Here is a 24,454-nt window from a genome sequence, read left to right on the forward strand (position 1 = left end):
GAAAAAAATCTGTTTAACCACCAACACGTGACTCTACAGTTGTGCTTTATAAATCCTGTTTCAAAATGGCAAATTAAATTAGATTAAATTAAGCAATTTCAGTGCAAATTAAGCTTTTCTGGAATAATGTTGTTCCTCATCTTAGAAAAAGCTGAAATCTGGTTTACATGGAAGTAAATAGGGTCAATACAATGTTAAAATACTGTTTCAATATCATAGCAAAAGACAAACATGAACAGTTTTAAACATGAACATACAGTTTTATACCTTCATTGCCATTACAATGCAATGCCACAAACCATAAACCAACTCTAAAATTAATTTAAACAGCATTACAGCTCAAATGATCCACAAATGTTGGTCCCACTTTATATTAAGTGTATGTATAAATGTACTAACATTAATCATTTAATACAATGCACTTATTGTGAACATGCAGGTTTTTAAATTGTACTTGCATATAAAAAAGAAAAATACCTGCATGTAATTACAGCTGTAATTAATTTCTGTAATTACATCTATAATTACACTGTTGACCCTTCCCAACTCCCTCAACTCACCTTAAACCTGCCCATACCACCAAACCTGTCCCTGAACGTACCAGTATCCCTCCTTAATAGCAGATAAAGTGTTTTGCAATACAATATGAGCACAATAAGTACATTTGTATTTAAAAATAATTAATGAAAAAATTAATAAACGAAACAATAAATGTAAAAGCACAATGGCTAATATAAAGTGTGACCCAAATTTTAAATGTAAGTGCTTTAATACATTTACAAACTAATATTTGAGCTAAACTTGTACTGAACCCAGAATGTTCCTTTTTAAAGTAAGTAAAAAGGTTTTCTGTTGCTTATATCACACATGGAGAGAAACTTCAATCTGAAGTGTTTTATCCTGTGCAGAATGAAGCAACAGATTGTTCCCTTCGCTCACTTTTGTTCTTTGCATTTGGCTTTATCCAGTTGTTCTGAACGGATAAACAGCAATGCCACACACAGAGATGCAAAACTAAAGCACCTCTCGTGTGCCATGTTTGCTATCCGGTGCCGGTCTCCTGAAGTCAGACAGGGTTCTTGCACCGCACACTTTTTTTTCTTTTTTTTTTTACAGAGCAAAGTCAAACAGTGACTCACAAATTCCTGTCCATTTTCCAGCGATGTGGCAGACACAGCTTTCAACCACCTTTCCTCTAACCCTGACTGCAACCAAATCAGATTTCAATCGTGATTTTGAAATGAAACAATAAGTGACTTTTACATTTTTTGATCTGTGCTTGATTTAGGCTGTCTGAGCATCTCACATGGGCCTTCTAAAATGCCAGGAACTTTATTAGACAAGAGCAAAATACCCTTCAACCCCTCCACCCCCCCACCTTTCTGGAACCTTCTGAAACTTCAAAGCGTCTCACTGTAACCCAGAAACACCTCTAACCACAGGCGCTGGGAGAGCTATACAGGTCGCTGCTAATGTTCCAAGTGCTTTGTTAAAATTCCCAGCAGTAAAAAACGGGCTGTGTTTTATTTTTTTTATAATTTTTTATTCTCACATGTGTAGCAATATCTGTTTGTTTTCTCTGCTATGCTGGCTCGGTTCAGCAAAATCATGCAATAGTGTAGTTTTTATCACTTTAAGATCTCTGTGAGAAAGACATCAGAATGTCTGACAAACATTTCCAGTTGTAAAAATGCAAGAAAAATATGTAGCTCCAGGGAAAGAAAGAAAAAAAATCTATGAACTCAGCAAAGTTAGGAAAAGAGATGGCGGTAACCTTCAGAAGGGCTTAAATTCTCTCGCTCTCTCATCAAGCGCCCCCGTTTAAATCCTCCACCCCTCCGGACGGTGGAGGGGAGCAAAGACTAAAGCTTAAATGCTTTGAATGATGGTGAGGAATGTTTAAAAGTGTCTGTTTGAGGAAAGGGGGTGGGCTGAGGTTTTTTTTTTTTTTCTTAAGGGGGGAGGAAGACTCCCGTGGGACAAACCCCGTCTCTCAGATCTGGTATGCGTGACTGAGCAAGGAGAAGAAAAAAATCCTAGACCTGGCTTCTTAACTTAGGGAAACAATGGCAACTGTTGAGAACAGGATTTATAATATTTTTGCTGGGTGAAAAATATCCAAACGTTATAGTCGCTAAATTAATATCAGATGCTTTTACGATACGTATATTATTGGACTGGATGTCCTCAATTGTAATAAAGGCAGCATTGCAGTTTTAACACCCTCACTAGCACAATTAAGGGAAGCATCCATTTTGTTGCGCTTCATAAATAATGTAACAAACATGCATGCCCTTAACACACAAATCTCACTTCCATTCCATCGCCGTCTAAAACACTAATTTCTCAAATCCACTACATTGGCAATGAATCAAATATAAACCCCTAACCCTATTATAGCAAAATGATGCCTATGTAGCATCAAAAGGGCACAAAACCACACCGAATGCATGAATTATCATATACTCAAACTCATAACGAAATTCCAAGTGGCTCTTTTATTTATATAAATATCAACTTTAATGTTTTTACTGTAAGAATATAAAACATTTTAATTTGGGATTCTTTTTACAAATACATTTACAGTACATTAGAACACAGTAGCTTCTCAGCAGGACTCAATACATGTTGCAGGTCCGATACATCATGGTACATATATAGGCCTGACATGCATTTTTGCGCGTTACCCTCGTCGCGACCATGTCTTTTATATGTAAAGTTGAATATTAATGTATTTAAAACAGACAGATTGTTTTATAACACGATGTTCCCTGTTTCAGCCCTGTTGAAGAGGCAAACAAGGTGTTCAGTGAATTGCAAACAGGTTTTTTTTGTTTTTCAGGGACAAAAATTCACTTCAATTTGAAGTACAACGCTCTGAATCACAGCCATTAATTAATATCTGCTTACATAAGCATAAATACATCAGCAGAGGCAACCTCTTATTCAAAGCAGGAATTAAAGGCTTTCAGGCCTGTAAAATTGAGCAAAAACTAAAAGCGGTTGGAAATATAAAAGCTTTAGTGTACAAACCCAGTATTTTTTGTCTGTCTTTGCATAAGGGCAGTTGACATGTGTCCATGAACTTTTTTTCTTTATTAATCATCGAGATTTGAGTATATAATTTGTGTCAATAATGGAAAATGCGTATTTTTGGGGTCCTGGGAATGGTAACTATTTGTTTCTCATTTTTTTAATCCACTTAATTTTAAATGATTCCTGTGGGTGTGATAAATACATTTTAAAAAGAAGTACAAAGACTGCTGTAGCCTCTCACAAAAAGTTACGAATTCAAATATTTTGAATATTTTAAGGTGAACTGTCAAATCACAGGACACTTGAAAAATGCTTGAAATTTGATATCAACTAACTAAGTTACTCATAGACTTGTTTTGAAACCCTTTGCTTTTTGTTGACTAAGCTGAAGGAAGGGAGATAAAAATGGTAGTCTGAATCCATCCTCTTTTCTTTTTTTCTTTTTTTGCTTTCCTTAAGCCAAAGACGAGATACAGGGGGAGGGAATTGTTTTTCTAGGCACAAATTTTCATTCTTGTTAAGAGTAACATTATAATGTAACATCTAACGAGGTAGCCAAAATATCGCGATACTTGGGGAGGAGGAGGTTTAATATTGCGATTTGTTAGGGAAAAAACAACTTTTTGTGTGTGTTAATAGCAATAACTGACACATGTATCACATTCAGCATTTTAAGCCTCTTTTATGTACTTTGCTCTATTGAAATCCACCCATCCCCCTCCCGCCCTCCTTCCCTCTCCCTCTCTCGCCCTCCTTCCCTCTCCCTCTCTCTCTCTCCAGAAACCCCCCAAGTTTCACCTCACTTTCTCACTTTCAGTCATCTGCCAAAGGCCCAGGTTCAAAACTTTAAGGCAGGGGAGCTGCGTGATCCTCTCCAGTCCCCTCTTAGTGATTTTCGTACATCCATACAGATCGATGCCGGTCAGTTGCGTCAAGTGGTCTGCGATCAGCTCCAGTCCTTTGTCTGTAATCCGCACGCACTGACCGATGTTCAGCGTCCTCAGCTCGTGCATTTGGCGCACCATCCTGTTGATGCCATCGTCACTGATGTGGCACGAGCACAGCGACAGGGACTTGAGCTGGTACAGGCCCTGCGCGATATAAGCCAGACTCTGGTCGCCTATCTTGTCGCAAAATGACACGTCGAGTCCGGAGAGTCTCAACGTGCCCATGGCGAGGTGCATGATGCCCGTGTCGCTGATGTTGTCGCACGAACGCAGATTAAGGCTCCACAGGCTCGTCATGTGAGAGAGGTGGATCATGCCAGCGTCCGAGATGCCCCCGCAGAAACTCAGGTTGAGCACTTTGAGCTTAGTCAGACCTTTTGATATATGCTTGAGGGACAAGTCCGTCAACTTTTGGCAGTCCTGCAAGGTCAGATATTCCAGGCTGAGGCAGCCCTCCGCCGCGCTCCGGGTCATGCCGGCCAAGTGCCCGATGCCCACGTCCGACACATGCCGGCAGCTCCTCAGATTAAGACTTTTGAGTCTGTGCAAACCCCACGCAATGAGCAACAAGCCCGTGTTCGTGATATTACTGCAGCCGCCCAGTTCCAACACCTCCAAGTTTTTCAGATACTGCGCTATTCTGCCCAAACTGGAATCCGTGATCTGCTTGCAAAGGCTCAGGTTGAGCACCCTCAGGGATGGGATCTCCTGCACGAACGCGTGCCCCAGGCCGTTATCCGTTAAGTTATAGCAGCCGCTCAGATTCAAGCTCTCGATGTTGGGCATCCCCTGGATCACGTAGCTGAGGCTGCGCCGCAGGCTGAGGATCTGCACCCGCCTGATGCCTCGCGCCTGGAGGCTGGGGAACAGGGACGGGTTCGCCCGCCTCAGATGCAGCTTGGCTTCCACCCCCCTCCACACGGACTTGTGGTAGGACGCGTCCCTCCACGCCGTGCACACTTGAGCCACCCTGCCTTTGTCCCTCACGTCCAAGTAGCTGAAAATCATGGCTAAAATCTCCGGGAAGAGACACGAGATGTGCGTCTCCATCTTCCACGCGCGCTCAAGAAAACAAACGGCGGCAAACCCCCACCAACGGTCACCGTCGCGTCTCGCAGTCCCCTTAGGAGGGGGGAAAAAGGCTTTTAGAAAGCTCCTCAAGCTTTTCTTTTCACATTTAACTGGGTAAATCGACAACTCTCCGTCCCGAGCGATCCTTTCAGTGGCGTAGGAAGGATTCAAATGCAAAAATGCCTCCCAAAAGACGCTTGATCCGATTCAGACCGACAGCGAACGGGCGGTCAGACAGCGCTGCTGCCCGTTTGGCGCTTTGATAATAGTCTTCGCTCGACCCGGGGATCCAGACGGTCGTACATTTTCAAAAGATGTCTAAAACTGCCACAAACCTCGGGAGAAAATAAATTCAGTCCGCTATCAGATAAAAGAGTGAGGTTTCGTTTCGCGTTTCTGCTCCGCTCGCACTCATTGCCAAGCCGAGGGGCTTCCTGCTGCCTTTGTCTGATCTTTTCAAACTGACTTGGCAGGGCCGCCAGCACAGAGAGGCTGCGGGGGAGTCGCGCACATTTAAACCTGCTAAAATGGAGCAAATTGTTTAAAAAGAGTCTAAAACTTATAAAGCGGCCCCGCATATGTTTGCAGTTATTGTTCTACTCCGTGTTCTGTTTTTCTATAAACTGTTATGAAAGAAATTCGTGTTGTGTGTGTTTATGGCACCCCTTTTTGAAAGCAAAGTGGTTTAGCCCAACTCAGCTGGAACAGTAAGAATAGTTCCCCTGGAAACCAACTTCTTACAATTCAGTTCACTTTACTCTTAACCCTTCAGCTTCCGTGTCAGATGGTGGTATTTTTGAAGTTGTTATTTCAATTTTATTAATTATTAGAGTAAAGTGAAGCTTCTTTAAAGTGACGTTTTTCTCTCAGTGTGCAAATAACACAGTTTTGTCTGTGTGCATATAACAAAACAAACAATAGGAAGGCCTGATTGTGAAATGTTGAAAAATTATACTAGGGCTACATTTAATATACTTTAGTTAAATGTATATTAAAAATCTATTTTTTCCTCCTTTTTCTTTTCTTTCTTTCTTTTTTTGCATTGATGGCATTTCTTAATTTGTAAAAAAATTGTTATTCAAGTACATACTTTGAAAAGTTCTGTAGTCCTGTAGATTAATATCATGGTTTTTAAGCTTTTATAATATGATAGATCATTAGTCCTACTGCCATTCTCTTCTTGTAAAATAAACATTTTGCATCATAACCCTAACAAAGGGCCACATAATGTTATGCTCTATGAATCTGGCGGTAATAGCCTGTTTGCCCCGTCAGTCTTACGTAAGGTAGTTTTTATTCCACCTTTTGCATATTTCCCCGTCTTTGGGCCTCAGGCCCCCCTCTGTGGGCTCTTTGGCATTGTTAGCCGATATGACGGGAGCATTTGCAGAAGGTACTGGAGTGTAGCAGAAAGAAGGAAGAAAAGCAGCACACACACGTTTGTGTTTACAAAAGAAAATGCAGCACAGCACAACTGACAGCAGAAGTCCAACCCTCCCCTCTCCGACTCTCTGTCTGTCTCGAACCTTCTCTCTAGCTCACCACATGTCTCTCTCTCTCTCTCTCTCTCTCTCACTCACTCACTCACTCTCTCTCTCTCTCTCTCTCTCTCTCTCTCTCTCTCTCTCTCTCTCTCTCTCTCTCTCTCTCTCTCTCTCTCTCTCTCTCTCTCTCTCTCTCTCTCTTCAATAAAATGTCACTTTTTTTCTTCCCTCTCCTTCCACTCTCACTGGTTCAGGTTATAATTGTGTAAAGCACAAAACTCTATCCAACATTATTTATGAAGCAGCTCAGTCCTGCAAGTTCACATGAAATCAAAATGGAACCTGTTTGCTTTCTTAATACACATTCCTGGCCTCACTATTATTTATAGGGTATGGAAGCTTGTTTCTGCCACTGAATAAAAAATAAAAATGGTAATTGCGACTTTTTATCTCACAAGTTTACACCTCGCAATTCTGAATTTTTTTCTCCAAATTGCATAATATAAACTCGCAATTGCTAGTTATAAAGTCAGAATTGTAAGATATAATGTTGCAGAATTTTTTTTGAGAAATAAAGCCATTGTAAAGGTTATGTCTCACAATTCTGAATATAACACGCAATGGCGAGAATAAGTCATAATTGCGAGAAAGTCATAATTGCGAGATATAAACTCGCAATTGCGAGAAAAATCATAATTGCGAAAAAAAAAATGATTGCAACAAAAAGTCATAATTGCGAGGAAAAAGTCATAATTGTGAGATATAAACTCACAAAACGCGAGAAAAAAGACAGAATTGCGAGGAAAAAAATAGGATTGTGAGTTTATATCCCACAATTGGGACTTTATATCCGAAGAGATAAGTCGAAATATCTTTTAAAAAAAGGGGGGGGCACAAGAGTCTTGGGTATGTTTAATAAAAACTCGCTTTGTCTCTGAAACAACTTTCGGCTCACGAAACCCTCTTATTTTGTATTGTCCACTTAACCAGTAAGTCTTTAGTCTAATAGAATATTCTCTTCAACTCTGATTACTGGAAGAAAAACACGCTGCGGACGCCATTTCATGCTGACGTCAAGTTGAATTCATGCACTCTCTCTGACAGACAGGTCCTGGTCTTGTATGGTGGACAGATGAAGGGCTCTAAATGTGCGCTGCGCCCCGATGCCCAGCATGTAAGGGGGCGAGAGGTCTGTGACAGCGGCCCCTGTCCCTGGCTCCTCCAGCCGGCCTCACCGCCAGAGAGGAGGGCCGCTCCAGAACTGCACTGCTGTGAGTCAGAGACTCTCAAAGCAGGCCTGCGGAGCCAAAAGCAGGACTCAAGCTGCTCCTGGAAATAAGCAGAGAGAGAGAGAGAGAGAGGGAGGAGGGGACGAGTGAGAAAGGAAAGGGAGGGGATTGAGTTAGAAAGCAAGCGAAAGCTTACAATTAAAAAACATGCTCTTGCAACAGAGCGACGGCGCTATTAATTTAACAATTTATGATCATTCAGGCTAAATTGAACCGAGCGTAAGCAAAATAGTCAGAGCAAACAGGAAGCATATCAGGATGTTGAGATCATTTGGGGAAATACAAAAACAAAAGAAACAAAAGATTCCGGTGAAGGAAAGTGAAAATGAAGCTGCTAAGAGACAGTGAGAACTGGAAGGACAAGTGCTACATGCAAATGCGAAGGTGTTGTAGGACCTTGCAAAAAAAAAAAAAAGATCTGTCATGTGATTTGATGTGCTGATTCAGGGGAGGGAGATAATTGGATAATTGCATGCCACAGAACTGTGCTGATAACTGCGCTTGGGGCAACCGTTTCCTAGGAGACGTAGGCATGTGTCAACATGCTGTTGAAAGCTGACACCTCATGAATAGATTTTAGGCTACTTTGTAGTTTCTCTCTCTTTCTCTGCATCGTGTATGACTCCAATCTGCTTTTTTGTTTTGCAAGCGGTGGCAGTTTGAGGAGAGATTTTGGCGGCTGTAACTTGCACAAACACTCACATACATCCAGCTAGCTGAATGGGCTTTTCATGAAATCAGACAACAGTTTCTTCTACGGCAGGGGAAGCCACGTTACTCTATTCAAATCAGGTCGAATCTCCCTCGGAGCTGCACCCCCGTTGGGGTTCTACAGGGGAAACACCAGGAAGCCGATGCTCTCGGTGCCTTGTGTAAAGAACAGGAGATGATGTAATACTCTCCCTGCATAATGCATTGTAATGTTAATACCACTACTGATATAAAATGAACAAATCCCTTTATATTCCCATAACAATTCATTTCATTGCTCTGTATGTGTCATATCCAGCACTTTTCCTTTATAGACAGTCTGATGGACTGAGGTGTTTGCTTTCTGCTGCAAGGTTTGTCTTTCAGAGTGTGAATCTTTGATGCTGGTGCTACAGAAATACAGCAATAAGTAGTGCGATGTAGAAGGCAAGTTGTTTGACCTTTTTTGCATTTTTTTTTTTGTAGATATAAAACTGCATTGGTTTTATATACACAAGTCAAAATGTCTGAGACTGCTAATGTAAATGCTTCTGCAATCTTAAAAAAAAATTAGTTTGTTACCTCGAAATAGTGCAATATATTAACTATTTAACAATAATCTAAAATAACATGAAATCATAAAGTAGTATATTGAATATAATAAAAAAATATATATAAATATACAATCTATTATTATAATAAGTTGTATGTATGTATATATATATATATATATATATATATATAATTAAAGTTTTTTTGTTCTTTGTATTTTTAAAATAATCTAAATAATACATAAAATTAGATTAATATAGATATAAATGATATAGGCTATATATACAAAGTTTTACTGCCTTGCTGAGCATAATCGTTTTATTTTTAAACATTAAAAAATGTAATTATTCCAAACTTTTGAATACACTTTTGGTAGTGTCCTAACAGTGGCAGTGTGCATTCATATACACATGCATACATATTTTTTTTATAATAATTATTTTATTTATTTAAATATTTGTTTTGTCTCAGACTTTTGGCCCCACTGTTTTTTTTTAACGTTTCACTCTCTTACCCCACCTTTTCTGTCTCATCTTCTGTTTTTTTTCATGTCTTCAACTTCTTTCCTTTTCTTCCTCTCTCTCTCTCTCTTCCCTCTGTATGCCTGGAGCCCACAGCCAGGTGAGGCCCCTCCAGAGAGTAATTACAACCTGAAACAGAGATCGGAGCCCTGCGGCGCTCACCATCAAAGCAGTCGTAGGGAACAGCCCGTGCTAATGTGGTGAAGAGGAGAGACACTGACAGGGCAGAAAACAGTGGGTTTCAAAACACACACTCTCTCTCAAACTCAACCTCTCTCTCATTGCATGACCGACAATAACAGGCCGTTTGCCTGCACAATGGTCACATTGCTCTCCAAAGACCTTCGGGAGACAAAATAGAGAGACCGAAAGAGCGAGAGAGCAAAACAGACAGAGAGATGACTGAATTAGTCTGCTGCGTGTCCGGGCCTGGAGAGAGGGAGGAACCAGGAACGCATTGAAAAGTGTTCTTCAAACAACTGTGTGACTCAAGGGCAGAATACACACATCAGCCACCCAGATAGTAAAGCCCTCAGCATCAGGAGCTTTTGAGACCCAGTACTAAGAGATGTCAAAGGTCCCGCACCCACGAGGAGAGGTTACTGTTAATGCAAGTTTCAGTGGTGAGGTCATGAGCTATGGGTGTTAAGAGGCCCGTTTTATCAACAAATACCGTTTCTAGCATTTGGGAAGTCTGTGAAATGTGCTTTGCGAAAATATTTAGGCCCATAAACCAACCAGGTTATTTTTATTGAACAGGTCCATCCATAAACCCAGGGCCTAAAAGAACACTCACCAAATGCGAGTAAATATCGCCGTTGGCAAGTATGTGAAACGGTGTCACTCGCCAGTTGGTCAGTAACATTTTTAAGAATGAAAAAAATGCATGATTGTGAACAAACATGAACGACTCTCGCGACTCTCACGACTCTCTCTGCGTCATCATGAAAGTTTAAGCCTTGACGATTTATTCAAGGGCAAGAAGACGGTACAATATCTATTAGATCCGTGCATTCACTCTTAAAGTGACAGCAGCCTAATATTCCTGCAGCTGTCTGTGATTTTGTTGATCAACTAACAAAGGACAAAGAAATAAATCAGTCACTTCTCTTGACTGAATAACTTTTGTAACTTTAATAAGGATGTGTAATTTGTACAGTGAAGACTATGCAGTCTTTATCACATTTCTGTACCTGAAAACCACTGTCGGGCCTGCCTGAAAAACCTGAGAAGCACTTTGGTATCTTTGTTATATTGTAATTTGATTATTTGTTTTTATTTTAGTGCTGACTTTTTACTTGTCTTTAATATTATAGTTAGGCTAGTAGGTTTAGCTATCGAAATTTGAATAGTGAATTGTGAATTTTCACAGGTATCTCAAATTTTGCTGTCAATACTCCCTTTTGCAAAAACATTTTCATGGCCGGTAAATTATCTTAAGTCACTGGCTATTGGCAGGTGTGGCAAAAAGTTAGTTTTAGGCCCTGCATAAGCCCATTTTGCATTCCATGCAATATATTTTGCAGTGTAATTTACAACAATATGCTCTGTGCTGCGGCATTGCTTTATGATGAAACTGTTAACAAAGATAATAAATCAAAATATGCTGGTTGCAAACGTATACAGTTGTTTTGCACTTGGCCTTTACCTGTGAATCAATAAAGAAACTTTCATCTTTTCTAGATGAAACTCCCACAGTTAAGGCATCGTTATTCAGGTTGTGAACCTGAAGGACAGCTGTGAAAATCAAGGCTAATAAGCGTTCCAAATAAGTTAAAGTAAAGCAAATGCATATTAGCAAATGGGACAAAACAATGTCGCAGCCTATACTGTTGGTTCAATTATCAAGAATTAATCTTTTAAAAAAGAAGGAAATCTGACAAGAGTTGAGCTCAAAAAGAACCTTGTGAAAAAAAACAAAAAAACATAATTGTGACCCAGTTGCAATGTAGGAAAAGTTTGTCTGGTTAGATAAGACCAAGATGAAACTTTTCAGCTAAAATCTGAAGTAATACGTATGGTGCAAATCTAACACTGCCCACACTGGAAAGAACATCACATTTACTTTGAAGTGTGCTGGTGATAGCATCACACACTGTAGGGCTGTTTTTCATCAGCAGACACTGGGCATCTTGTTAAAATAGAAGAATGGATTGTGGGGGAAAGAATACAGGGAAATACTGCAGAAGAGCCCGTTTCAATCTCCAAAAGGACTGGAATATTTCTAAACAAGCCATATTAGCAGTGGAAAAGCTCAAGAATGAAATTGGTGATTGGTTCAATCTGATCTTAATCCAATTGAGAATCCCTGACATTATTATTTTTTAAATTACGGCGCTCCCATGTCATCAACTAACCTGAACAAACCTGAAGCAAATCTTCCTAGAAAAATTGCACCTCAACAGAAGGCAAAGCTAATATATTTATGCCCTACAAAAAATAAAGGAGTTTTTTATTTTTTATTTTTATAGGAAGTATATTTACTATATATATATATATACCACAATTAATATTCTATTTAACATTCTTTGGTTTCCGCCTTTTGAAATAAGAATTTCACAGTGAAAATTTATCAGGATTTGAAATTCACTATTAGTCTGAATACTGTGAGTTTGTATGTGTGTGTGTGCCCGTTTATTTTTGGTTCATCTCGCCATAGCTGTCAGAGAGTATCTCTTTTAGAGAGTGTTGATTGTGTAAAAGAAAGCCGAGCTGTTTGTCTCCGAGACAGCCGTCTGCTGACAGCGCACCGAGCAGCTGTGCTGCCCTCATAATAACAATAATGAAAACCTAAATAATTGATACATTCCCGTAGAAATGCATTGTTTGCATTTGAATTAAACATTACAAGAAGGTGTATTGTGTTTGAGAGAGCAAAGAGAAGTTTTAAACATAAAGGGCCGGAAACGCAAAACTTGAAAGCATGTACAGCGCTGATGTGCAAGTCTGGTCTGGTTTGCTCTCCTTCTCTTGCTCTACAGTCCCTTTTTGCCCCTCTCCCATTCTGTCTCTCTCCTTTCCACCTCTCTTGCCCCCCTCCCAACCCGTTCCTGTTCCTCTCATCCACAGGAAAGTAGGCTGCGCTCGCGTCCCGAGGGGTTGATCCGATACAGGTCAGGTTAATCAATCCAGGGGGAGTGAGAGGCAGTGCTGGGAGTTTTAATCAGGCCGAGACTGTGGAGACTCCGACCTCTCCACCCTCCAGCTGCCTGCTTCAAGCCAGCGTGTTTGTATGTGTGGTCACGTTTGAGGACTTGTCCTCTTTGCTCTCCTTGTGTGCTCACGTATGAGCAGTGCTGCAGTGCATTTCTGTACCTCCACGCAGTGGCTCTGTTCACACAAAAGCACATTTTGAGTGCGAGTTTGATTCACCTTTGCTGTTTGATAACTAATTGTCTGTATGGTGAAGCTGCCATCTTTGATGTGCGATAAAACCTTTTCCTGTGGTCTTGTTTCTGAGGGTCATGTTGTGTTGTCCCAGGATGGTGAACGAGGGGGGGCTGGGGAGAGGGAGGAGAAGAGGAGGTGGTAGGGGCTCTCCAGGGCAGCGCAGGAGGACTGATGGGCAGCCAGCGGCCTGTCAGAGTGCCAGGACTGAATTGGGCACGGTGCCCAGGCTGGCGGCGTCCTCCGAGCTGCCTGGGGAGAGAATGAGCCCCCCATACTATAGTGAGAGAAATGGACATGAAGAAAGCAGCATCATATATGAAACTGACCTGTATACTCAGACTCGAGACTATTTCGTTCAGGGTCAAATGAGCAAAGTGCATCCATTGACTTGTTTGACCCCAAAAAAAACAGGATCCAGCCTTTTAGTTGTCATGCTTTTTAGCATTTAATCAATGCCTTTTCGCCCAATGCATCTGACAAAACTCTAATTGTGACTCTTTTGTAGAGGGTGAAGTGAGTGTTGTAGTTAGTGAGCAGGATTGTGCTTTCCGACACTGGTAACCTAGTCCCGGTCACACATCTCTCAAGCAATCGATTAGATATGAGGTGTAACATGGCTTTCAGGAGACCTATTTATGATATAATACTGAAAATGTTCAAACTTCCAGTGTAATCTTGCTGTCTTGATCAAAAAATGCTTGTAGATCATCAATGAGTGTGTTGGCATGCACAATTGTATCGATTGTCCATAATAATACACACTAAGTCATGTGTCTTAAATCATGTTATTTGATCAGTTTCACATTTTTCTCTTTTGATTGAAAGAAAAACCCAAAGATTTCAACGTAAGCATGGTTTTCTTGTGGTTTCGTTGTATTGCTTTGCCTGTACTCCTGTAAAACGTGGGTTTTTAATGTGCTGATTTTTGATAGTTACGGCACACAATGAGTGCGCTGACATGCATGATGTTGCACCGATTATGCTTAATAAGCTGACAGCATGTAAGGTCATGTATATACCTAAATCTGTGTGCTTTCATGAGGGAAAGGTCAGAAACAGTGTAAGCTGAACTTGATCGCAGTTAGATTTTTGTCCATTATATTTTGCATGTAAAAGCTCTTTGCTTATTCATTGTAACGCAATAAATTGTAAATTAATTATATTAGTTGTGGCTCTATGATAGTTTTGATGCAGATACTGAGAAAAATCTTGTGTTGTCAGTTTTTTGCTAGTAAACTCTTTTTTTGAAAAGCTGATTTTTGATAGTGATCAATGCTGATAGTTATTAGCAAATGTTTGTATTTTGATGTTAGTACCTCAGAAAAGGCAGATCATTTCAAAATATCATGTGACCATGGTGCTTTTGCATTGTCTATTTTTATAATGAATTGTTCCAATAGTTACCAGTGTTTTGATGTGCATGTAAATGCATTTGATGGTCATTTCAGTTTGCTTTTGGAAGAACAAGAACAGGACCCAAACTCTTCAGTGCCATCAGCCTTCAAATCTATAACATGTGCTGTGTCCCCCACCGCCCTGGGGGGACTGACCCCAGACCCGTCCCGTACCGGTGAGGGCGTCCTCTCCAACCCCCACCATCACGTCGGGAACCTGGCAGACACATGGCTTCCTCCTCAGCTACGTACAGGCCCCTGACTGCTGCGTCCATCTATTTATTAGGGAATAAAGTAGCTCTAACAGCCCCTGCGCTTTTATAGCAGGATCCCTGCTGGTTCTCCACACTACACCAAGTCCTATCAGACTTCTTACTGGGAACAAATTGACGGAGAGGAAGGAGGAAAGAGAGAGTGAGAGGGGGCCGTGTGCGTCATAGAAGAGAGAGAGAGTGACTGATGTGTGGCCAGTTTGGCCTGTGTCTGGTTTCCTGAGCTGTCAGTGCAGAAAGCCATATGGGCTCGGAGGAGAGAGAGACATGCGTTCACTTTCAGAACGAGAGCAGCGTGCATGAGTCATCTCCCTCCAGCTTTAAAGAGGGAAATGAAAAAGAGAGTACAATCCCATCTTTACCCAGCAAAGGCGGCACAGAAGCTGCATCTGAAGCAGCTTAAATACCCCAAAAAGGAAGAGGCAGATTATATTTAGAAAAAACTAATGTCATGAGTTATGGAGATTTTAAAAATCGGAATGAAAATGAAATAAAAAATATTTTTTTTCTAAAAATGTAATTTTTTAAAGTGTATAAAATATAAACACAGACATTTTATAATCTATAAAATATACATAAAAAATATATATTGTGATGATAAAGTTCAATGCCTTATTCTTATATCATCAAGTGTCATAGCTATTGAAAATCTGATAAAATTAGTGCCAGTAAAAACAATGTTGTTATAATCTGACATAGGTCAATATTTATGCTAAAAAATGAATTATCCGGTGGGAAAATTATTGGATTATGAAATGCGGTGGTAGCCTATATAAAACATCATATAATGCAGTTGTTTTCCTCCTGTGGTCCTGGGAAAAGTTTGGAGAAATGTAAAAATAATCATCATCATCATCATCATCATTATAAAAAATAAAAGCATCTGCATCTCTGATTTTTTTTTTTACATTTGCACTTAATTGTTATATATGTAAGTTTAATTCATATAAATATATTTGCATATCATTTTATTTATTTATGTTTTTTATTTGAATGATTTATTCTGGTACAAAACATCAATGATTGAGTCCTAAGCAGAGTTACAAGAAAAGAAAGAAACGAGTGAATGAATAGGGGAAGAAGAGGGAGCACGAGGGAAGGAGAGACGGGGCATGAAACATCTGAGAAGCAGGTGTAGGATAAGGAAATAAATGCAAAATGGCAGAAAAGAAACAAAACAAGCCGTGGGAGAGACTGTACGCTGAGTAAAGAAAGTGGAAGGCAAGAGGTGAAGGGCAGAACGGAGACAGAAAGATTGTGAAACAGGCTAAAGGGAAAAGAAGAGGGAAAAATGATGGAATTTCAAGAGTGCAAGGTAGGAACGTCAGGAAAATGTCTCGGAGTGAAAGAAAGAAACATGGGCTGGGAGTGACGGAGTTGACAGTAAAAGAGAGCATGAGCAGTGAGAGGCATTGTGTGTGTGTGTGTGTGTGTGTGTGTATGTTTGTGTGTGTGTGTGTGTTTGTGTGCAGCCCACATGTCTTTGATTTGGGAATCTGCCTGCTATCTGGGTTAGTCACAGACAGCGTTATGGAGAGACGCTGCAGTTTTAATGATATACAGCAGGCTGCTCCTTCAGACACCTCAGCACACAGATCTGTCAGGCTTGCCTCACCATTGATCTCCCAGCGGTTGCCGCAAAGCACCCTGGGAAACACAGCTGGACCGGTTAACCCCGCCCCCAGCACGTGTAGAGCCCCTCCCCTTCATTTCCACCATACCCTGAACCACATGGCGTTCTGTATGTGGAAAGAGGGGGGGCATTTACAGTACGTGTGACTCAACGGGGAAGCAAGGAGTTTTACAGACTTGTGAACACTTTGGTTATTATGAGTGCTGTGAATTCACAGCCAGAAAGCTGCTTCACATATGACTGTTTGATGCCGTCTGATTAAGAGCTTTTGCTTTTTATTTCACGCATTTGTTTTTCTCCGCATGCAGAATCCAAGGCCTTGGGCAGATTGTTTTGATTAGTGGCTGTTTTCATGTAGTGGGGATCTTTGGTATGGGTGGCATCTTTTCTCTTTCAGTGGCGCTGTCTCTCTCTCTCTCTCTCTCTCTCTCTCTCTCTCTCTCTCTCTCACTGGCGCCGGAGATCTTTGTGCACCGTTGTGTAACTGGAGGATCATCACAGAGTTCAAGAGCTCTCCTGAGCTTTAGCCAGGTTGTCTTCATCTTCGCTCGCTCGCACATTCTCACACACACACACACACACAGTCTGCTCGTCTCCAGTGTTTTTCTTGTCTTCTCTCACTTTCTTTCCTGTTCTGTGTCAGACGATGAGATGTGGAAGCTGTTAACATAAACGCTCAAAACCAGATCCAAACCTTAAAGCGATAGTTTACCCCAAAAATGAGCATTTCTGTCAGCATTTACTCACTCTCATGTGGTTCAAACCCCATATGGTTTAATTTTTTCCCCTGGAACACAGAAGGAGATGTTTGGCAGAATGTTTACGCTGCTCTTTCAATCAAAGTGAATGGTGACAAAGTGCTGTCACGCCACCAAAAATGACTAAAAAGACACTTTAACAGTAGCAGATGCAATCATACGATAGCTTTGTGTGAGGAACAAAATCAAAATGAGTTCTCAATGCTGTTTGACTATGGATATTTTGTCAATGTTGGTTTATAATTTGGTCTTCGCATATGAAAATAGTACACAAGTAATGGGTCAAATGTAACGAATCAAGTAAATATGTATCATCTTTTATTGAAAAATTTATTTTATTGATAATCTTTTAAACAACTGAGAAGATAGTGATCAAACTATATTTTATAAAAATTACCTGTTAAGTTCCCAAATCTCACATCAGCATAACAATTACAGGGACTCATCTCAATATCACTCATGTCGGAATCAGAATGTGTAGTTCGTGCATAAAAAATGTCTGTCAAAATATAACATACAACATGTTTACCGATGTTCACTAACTTGGGCGTGGCGTTTATTCTCATTAGCATGCAGTGTGAAGTATTTCACTCAGTTCCCTGATCATTCCGATTCAGTTTCAGAGAGTGAAGAACTATTTTATACTCACGTGCGTTATGTATTATGTACGTTATGGTCTCTGACAGACAGCATGTTAAAGCCGCTCAGGCCGTCATTTTCTCCCTCTTCTCGGAAAGTGATGTCATACTCAAAACATCCGGTTGTGTGGGTTTTCCAGGAAATGCGTGACTCGCTAGACCTCTTCTCGTATATACTAGTACCATGTATTGTGCAAGTTATTTTTTTGACAGACATTGATGTTGTGATATTCAAATTATGTGGATTTGAAAACAGATGGATCGTAAGATAAAACTATTTATTTCTTAGCTGGCAAGTATTCAGTGAAGTGATTGATGCCCATGAGTGTGTTATGTCCATGTTTTTGGTTCTAATAACCCAACCGACAGCCAGCCCAAGTTTTTGACAGACGTGATAACGTGCATAAGGGGTGAACTATGTTTGAGTTTGGGGTAATTATAAAACATGCTGGAGATGTTTGCTTTTTACAAGTTACTCAGAGACTTGCCTGTTTGGCATGTCCAAAATGTTACATTCAGCTGTCGCAAATTTGTTGACAAAAAAAAAATATATATACCAGTAAAGGAGTGGTTTTGATGCACAAAGTGGTTTTTATTTTGTTTTTATTTTTTCTTTCATAACTAATTTTTTCTTTAATTTTATTTTTTTACCCACGAAAATGCAGATCCTGTTGAAAATGATAGTGAAATCCCTTTTAAAAGCTGTTGTTCCATTAGGCCTATTACCCCCTTGGCAGATTTTGACTCTCATATAAACTACTTTTATGCTGCTTACGTGGTCATTTTGTCATTATTGGAGATTGAGTCAAGAGAAGCATTACAATTCTGCTAGACATCTTGTTTTGTGTTCCATGCAAGCAAGGAAATAATGCGGGGTTGGAATGACATAAGGGCGAGTAAATAATGACAGAATTATCATTCTTTAACAGATCTGCCAGCACTAGCAACCGCTCTGCTAATATAAGTCTGTACAAATCTGCAAAGCCCATATGAAGACAGACTCCAGATTCTGAAAACGAGCAGGATGCTCAGATTCTATTCATGCGTGCCAGTGATGTCATCATTTACCAACGATAGCTGGCAGCGGCACAGATGGCATAGAATAGACCGACAGAGAGAAAATGTGTCCATTTAAGGTCACGTTGGAATGTGTATTATTAGAACCCAATTTCAGGCAGAATAAATCATGTTTAAGCAATGCATATGTGATATATGTGAGCACACTTATCCCTAAGACTCAGCTTCTTTTACAAGTTTTATTGCTCACAGTCAGATGTTATCTGCTGGAAAGCATCTGTCAGGTCGAAATGGCTCTTACCTCAAAAGACCTCGCAGGACAGGATAAAATTACAGGAAAGAATTTATTCACGAGCTTTGACAACTCAAAAAAAATATATATATATTGGAATCTTTTTCTTGTATGCATGTTTTTCATAGCATTTACAAAGAGCTTAATGCATTCTGATAAGCATGAGACATCAGTCGTGTATTACACAGGCATTGCGCTGGGTTGCGCTGCGATTGCATATATACCTCGTGAGAAAATGCAATTGCTAGTTTTGCTGTCTCTATTCATTTCTTGCTAAAGTGCGCCACCATGTGATTAGATGCAGTGACACCGTCAGGACATTAAATTGTGAATGTATGCAATACAAATGGACTCTTACAGAAACTATAGTCAAGTTATAGAAGAGGGTTTTAGAAATTAGAAATGTATTCATGATTATATTATTCTAATTAATTAATTAATAATAGTTTTTGTTTTGTAGTCATTATTATGTACGTTCATGCATTAAGTTGATTATTACTATTCAAAAAGACTTCAGAGATGCATTTATTCTACTTTATATTGATAATTGCGTTTAACAAAATTTCTTATTTCTTAATTAAATTTCTTATTAACAATAAGCGTGGTAGCTTACATAATATGTAAAATACATTTTACATTCGTTTCATACGAAAGAATACAAAAATATTGATGATTATACATTTAGTTTGTTCTGTGTAATAAGACTATTACATTTTATTTTGTTCTATTTTAGACTCTAATTGTGTTGTAATAACGTAATGAGTACACCAGGTGGAGCTCCTGACTACTATGTGAACTCAAATTAGCCACTAACCACATCATTCATGGGTTTATGTGCATTATGGTTGGTGTGTTGCTTATAATTACTGTAAATGCAATGTCAAAATTAGCTTGCATAATAATGTCATTGAACTTATTTGGCAATACAGTAGGCCTACTAGGACACTGGTTGAGAGGGAAATTGTACACACACACACGGGATTTTGTGCGTGCGTGCGTGCGTGTGTGTGTGTGTGTGTGTGTGTGTGTGTGTGTGTGTGTGTGTGTGTGTGTGTGTGTGTGTGTGTGTGTGTGTGTGTGTGTGTGTGTCTGTAAAATTTCCCCTTTAAACCAGTGTCCAAAAAAAACCTAGTAGGCCTATACTGTATTGCCAAATATGTCCATTGACATTACGCATGCTGATTTTGACATTGCATTTACAAAAACAGTCATTATAAGTAACACACCTATCAAAACGTAAAGTAAAATAAATAGGGTTTATTGCTCTCTGTGAGGGAGGGAGGGGTATGGAGACGAGCCCAGGTCTGCGATGGGAGGCGTAAAGGTGATAGCTGGGCGTGTGGATTAGAGGAGATGAAAGGGTCCGGAGAGGCGCTTTATCATGCACAGACTGCTCGGAAATTGAGTGGCGTCTCTCACACCAATTCTGACATGTCTGTAGGACGGCACTCAAAAGAGAGGTGTGGGGGTGATGCTGGAATGGCACAGGGCTCTCTATATAACTCCCAAACCTCTCCAAGAGTCTGGAGCTGTAAAACACTCATTGTATTTGCATTCCTTACACACCGCACTTCTGAAGGATAGGGTGCAATGTGGCTGTTTATGTCTGCAATGTTGGTTATCAGCTGTAAATTCATCTAAAACGAGTGTGCTGATAAAAAATTCCCCACATTATAGCACGGTTTAGTCTTGGTTGCTTTCAAGTGTGAGTGGATATCTCATGCCCAAGTGCGTTTAATGCAACTGCGTCTTTTATGTGCGAAGTGATTTAGAGGGTATCAGGAGTTGAACTGCCAAAGATCACATGCGTGGCTTTTATTCCCCATGTCAGACTGGGATTTTTTTGTTTCCCCCTTGTTCGGATTTATTGCGGTAAACTATAGAGCTGAAAAGAATTGAGTTTACACGCATATGAACTTTGATGGAAGAATGATATTTTCCAAGCCGTTAACTCTTTTATCCATCTCTCGCTCTCGCTCTGTGTGTGTGTGAGTTAACTTTTGCCATTATGACTTTTGTCCGAAACAGATTTTCATATAAATGGCTTGAGGTGCGCAAGCATTTGAAGTATATCCTCCCAATAAACGCATTGTGGCTTAATTTACCATGAGTCCAAAACGCGCTCTTACGCACCGGAGAATCAAAGCTCTTCTTGTGAATCGGATTCTCATCTGCTGCCCTCTTGTGTTGTTTGGCCTCCCCAAATTCCTCAACGCGCAGCGGCTCCCCTCGCGCTCCTCCTCCTCTCCATTGTATCCGCGTCAAAACGAAGGGGGTGCGGAGAAGTGCGACAGAAGGAGGGAGGGTTAAGTTGTGCCATCGGAGCGCAAATGTGTTAGTTCATATCGACAGAACCGGCAGAGACGTAGGGGGGGAGAGAGAGTTTGGACTATCACCACCACATAGATGCACTTGTGTCTTTTCTTCTTTCGTTTTATCTTCCATCCATGTTGCTTATATCCATTACACACCGACATCCACTTTCGTTGCGTTTTATGAAGCGGAGTTTGAAAAGAACATTCTCAACAGATGTCAGACTCCGTTAGTGCCTCAGGTCATCTAGGTGTTTTACGCACAGCTGGTGTTTAAAACTGAGCTGGGGCGAGATTGAGGGGATTCAGAGGCACACTGCACTTCAAGAGATTTTTTAGTCAAGTTACTAAAGGAAGCAGCTCCTCCAAGTGGATTACTATCATTTCCTAAATGTTTCCCCAGAGGAGGCTCTTCGCATTTCCATTTCTTGGCCGAGGAAGGATGGATGTGAGAATGAACCCAGGACACCTACTTCTGGCAGTGACCCTCATCGTCTGCAACTCACAGCTTCTGGTGGTCGCCAACTCATGGTGGTAAGATCAGATTGTAATTGCAAACTATTCTAAGTTGCAAATGTATATTTCTAAAGAATACCATATTAAGTTGTGTGTGAAGGATGAAACAATGCATAATAAAACTATTCACTGAGAACAAATGTGGAGGCTTTGTCACAATATTTACCTTGGGCAACAAATGGTCAAACTGTTTGTAAATAAGGGGATTCATGTCCTGAGGACAACAGGTTTTTCTAACAGTTTTCAACTTGATAATAAGTTCCCCAGACACCATTTACGCTGTGCAATCCTTAACTTACTATCACAAAAAACGAATTTGCTTGAAAATAAATTGGTTCATAATTATTTAAATGAATCACAGGTTTACAGTTTGACTTGGTAAAAAGTCTATTGGCATATGCACAGGAATAAAACCTACTGCTAGCTCACCTTGCATTCTCCACACACAAAAACAAAAACAAATGCAGTCCAGATTCCAGCATAATATGTAATATTTTACACTATTTTGTGTCATGTATGCTGCAGGTTAGTTGTGCATATTTGATGGTCGGTGCATTGGTCTTACTTTCTCAGGTCATTAGCCATGAACCCCATCCAGAGACCGGAGATGTACATCATTGGAGCACAGCCTCTGTGCAGCCAGCTGACAGGCCTGTCTCAGGGTCAGAGGAAGCTCTGCCAGCTCTATCAGGATCATATGGTTTATATTGGAGAGGGGGCGAAGACGGGCATCAAGGAGTGTCAGTATCAGTTCAGGCAAAGGCGATGGAACTGTAGCACGGTGGACAACACTTCAGTGTTCGGCCGCGTCATGCAGATAGGTGAGTCACCGTGATGATGCTTAAAATCTACATGCAATTTAAAACAAATTGATCAAATGCACAATAATAAAGCATGCAGCTTTGAAAATCCCTCTGATAGCATTTGAGCCTCCATGTACTCTTGAGTTTAAGGAAGTTAATGTATTTTTCTTCAGATGTCTTTTTCTTCAGATAAAAGTTCAGATGTCTTGATTTCAAGTGGCTGATGTAAATATCACATGACCAGTTGTTTAATTCTAGTTTTCCCTTCTGAAAGATGATAAAAGGAATACATTAAACGTGGAAATAAATGTACATTTGGTATATTATTTAAAGGGGTGATTGTTCATGTTTTTAAAGTCATATCACAATCACAATGCATGTACAAATATAACTGGTTATAAGATATAGACTCATTTTCAATCACTTGATTAATATTGTTATTTTAAATGAAACATTTACAGAAATATGCATATATTATTTGATTATAATAAGCAAATATTAATTTATGGTAGCCTACTTTATTGTTTGCTACTTTTTATTGAGCAACTTAATGTTGTCCCACTGGTTTAAATTGTGAAAAAAGTAGGAATAAGTGAAATTGTGGTTATAAACCACATTTGTTATATATATATATATATATATATATATATATATATATATATATATATATATATATATATATATATATATATATATATATATATATATATATATGTATGTATGTATAACGCATTCTTTTTGAGTTTTTGATAAATGTATAGTTTTTGATATTTGTTATAGCCTATATATCTTAAATGTAACCTGCTAATGGAGGATCGCTCTCAGCATGACTCGAACCGCTCCCCGTGAGATTTACGCGTTGGTCTCTGACATCACTTTGTTGATTTTCATATAACATTGCTTTTTATTTAAATGGGTGCTCTATATTATTTTATACATGCATGTTTAGATGTATACAGATCTTTAATACGGCATATTTAAATGAAGAAATTTGCTCTAGATATGGTCAATCTTTCCTCTGGTATGTATGAAGCAGTGTGTAGCCTACTTGAATGCATGCTCGAATGCGTGTGTTTCTCTCATAGAAGACAGCGCTCGTTGCCTCAATTGAGTGTTAGTTCCGCTCATCAGTGAAACAAGGTGTAAGACGCGACATGCCCCCCTCTCATGCCCCCCAAATAGCACGGGACTTATTTGCAGTCAATCGCGAGGTTTATATTGAGGTGTTAGTCGGGCCATTGTCCAGAGTCGCTTTTGAAATGCAATGACACGATGACACAGAGTCGGGATATCCGGGACTCTATTTGAAGTCCGGGCACCAAAGGCCAATAAAAGTGGCCCTCCAAATTCAATAGGCGCATCGTTGGAATGCAGGTTCACACCCGTTTACACGCGACGCATTGTGAGTTTGATGCCGTGAAACCGGCACCGAATTTTTACATGATTTTAAAACATTGCAATTCTTTTCTCTGTCTTTATTGTATATCTATCTATCTATCTATCTATCTATCTATCTATCTATCTATCTATCTATCTATCTATCTATCTATCTATTCTAGTCTGTCTATTTCTTTGTAAAAAAAAAAAAAATTCAGCCTCATAAAGTTTAGCCCTACAATGTATTAATTAACATAGGCCTATACTAAAATCGGAGTTGGTACTCTAAAACCCTCACTAAATCAAGTAGATTATTGTAAAAGTCCCTAAATCCCTAACATTATAAGCTATATGCTCCTGTGCTACATTTATTTATTTAAAAAAAAAAAAAAAGTATAATGCACAGAACAGTTACTTGTGGTCCGTCTAGTCAGGGGCAAGTTGACTTTCATTAAGGCATTG

General features: G+C 39.8%; 2 protein-coding genes across 3 annotated transcripts in view; one reads left to right on the top strand and one right to left on the bottom strand.

The window, feature by feature from the left end:
* wnt5b (wingless-type MMTV integration site family, member 5b) overlaps window positions 1-24,454 on the top strand; it is a 76,271-nt gene that overhangs the window by 43,016 nt on the left and 8,801 nt on the right. The window contains exons 2-3 of one of the 2 annotated variants that reach the window (XM_082167092.1): window positions 21,700-21,830; window positions 22,386-22,633. In XM_082167092.1, coding sequence (XP_082023218.1) covers window positions 21,739-21,830; window positions 22,386-22,633 — 340 coding nt within the window. In that variant the 5' untranslated portion in view covers window positions 21,700-21,738. Of the gene's footprint in view, window positions 1-21,314; window positions 21,831-22,385; window positions 22,634-24,454 lie in introns of those variants that run through there. The other variant, XM_082167091.1, reaches the window with a different exon arrangement.
* On the bottom strand, window positions 1,574-5,519 carry fbxl14b (F-box and leucine-rich repeat protein 14b). The gene has a single exon (XM_082167090.1). It carries the CDS (start codon window positions 5,031-5,033, stop codon window positions 3,831-3,833), a length of 1,203 nt encoding a protein of 400 aa, XP_082023216.1. The 5' UTR covers window positions 5,034-5,519; the 3' UTR covers window positions 1,574-3,830.

Source organism: Leuciscus leuciscus (assembly GCF_965113295.1).
Source record: "Leuciscus leuciscus genome assembly, chromosome: 4".
NCBI classification, from domain to species: Eukaryota; Metazoa; Chordata; class Actinopteri; order Cypriniformes; family Leuciscidae; genus Leuciscus; species Leuciscus leuciscus.

Coding starts and splice junctions, on each gene's coding strand:
- fbxl14b (XM_082167090.1), bottom strand. CDS start 5,033: ATGGAGACGCACATCTCGTGTCTCTTCCCGGAGATTTTAGCCATGATT.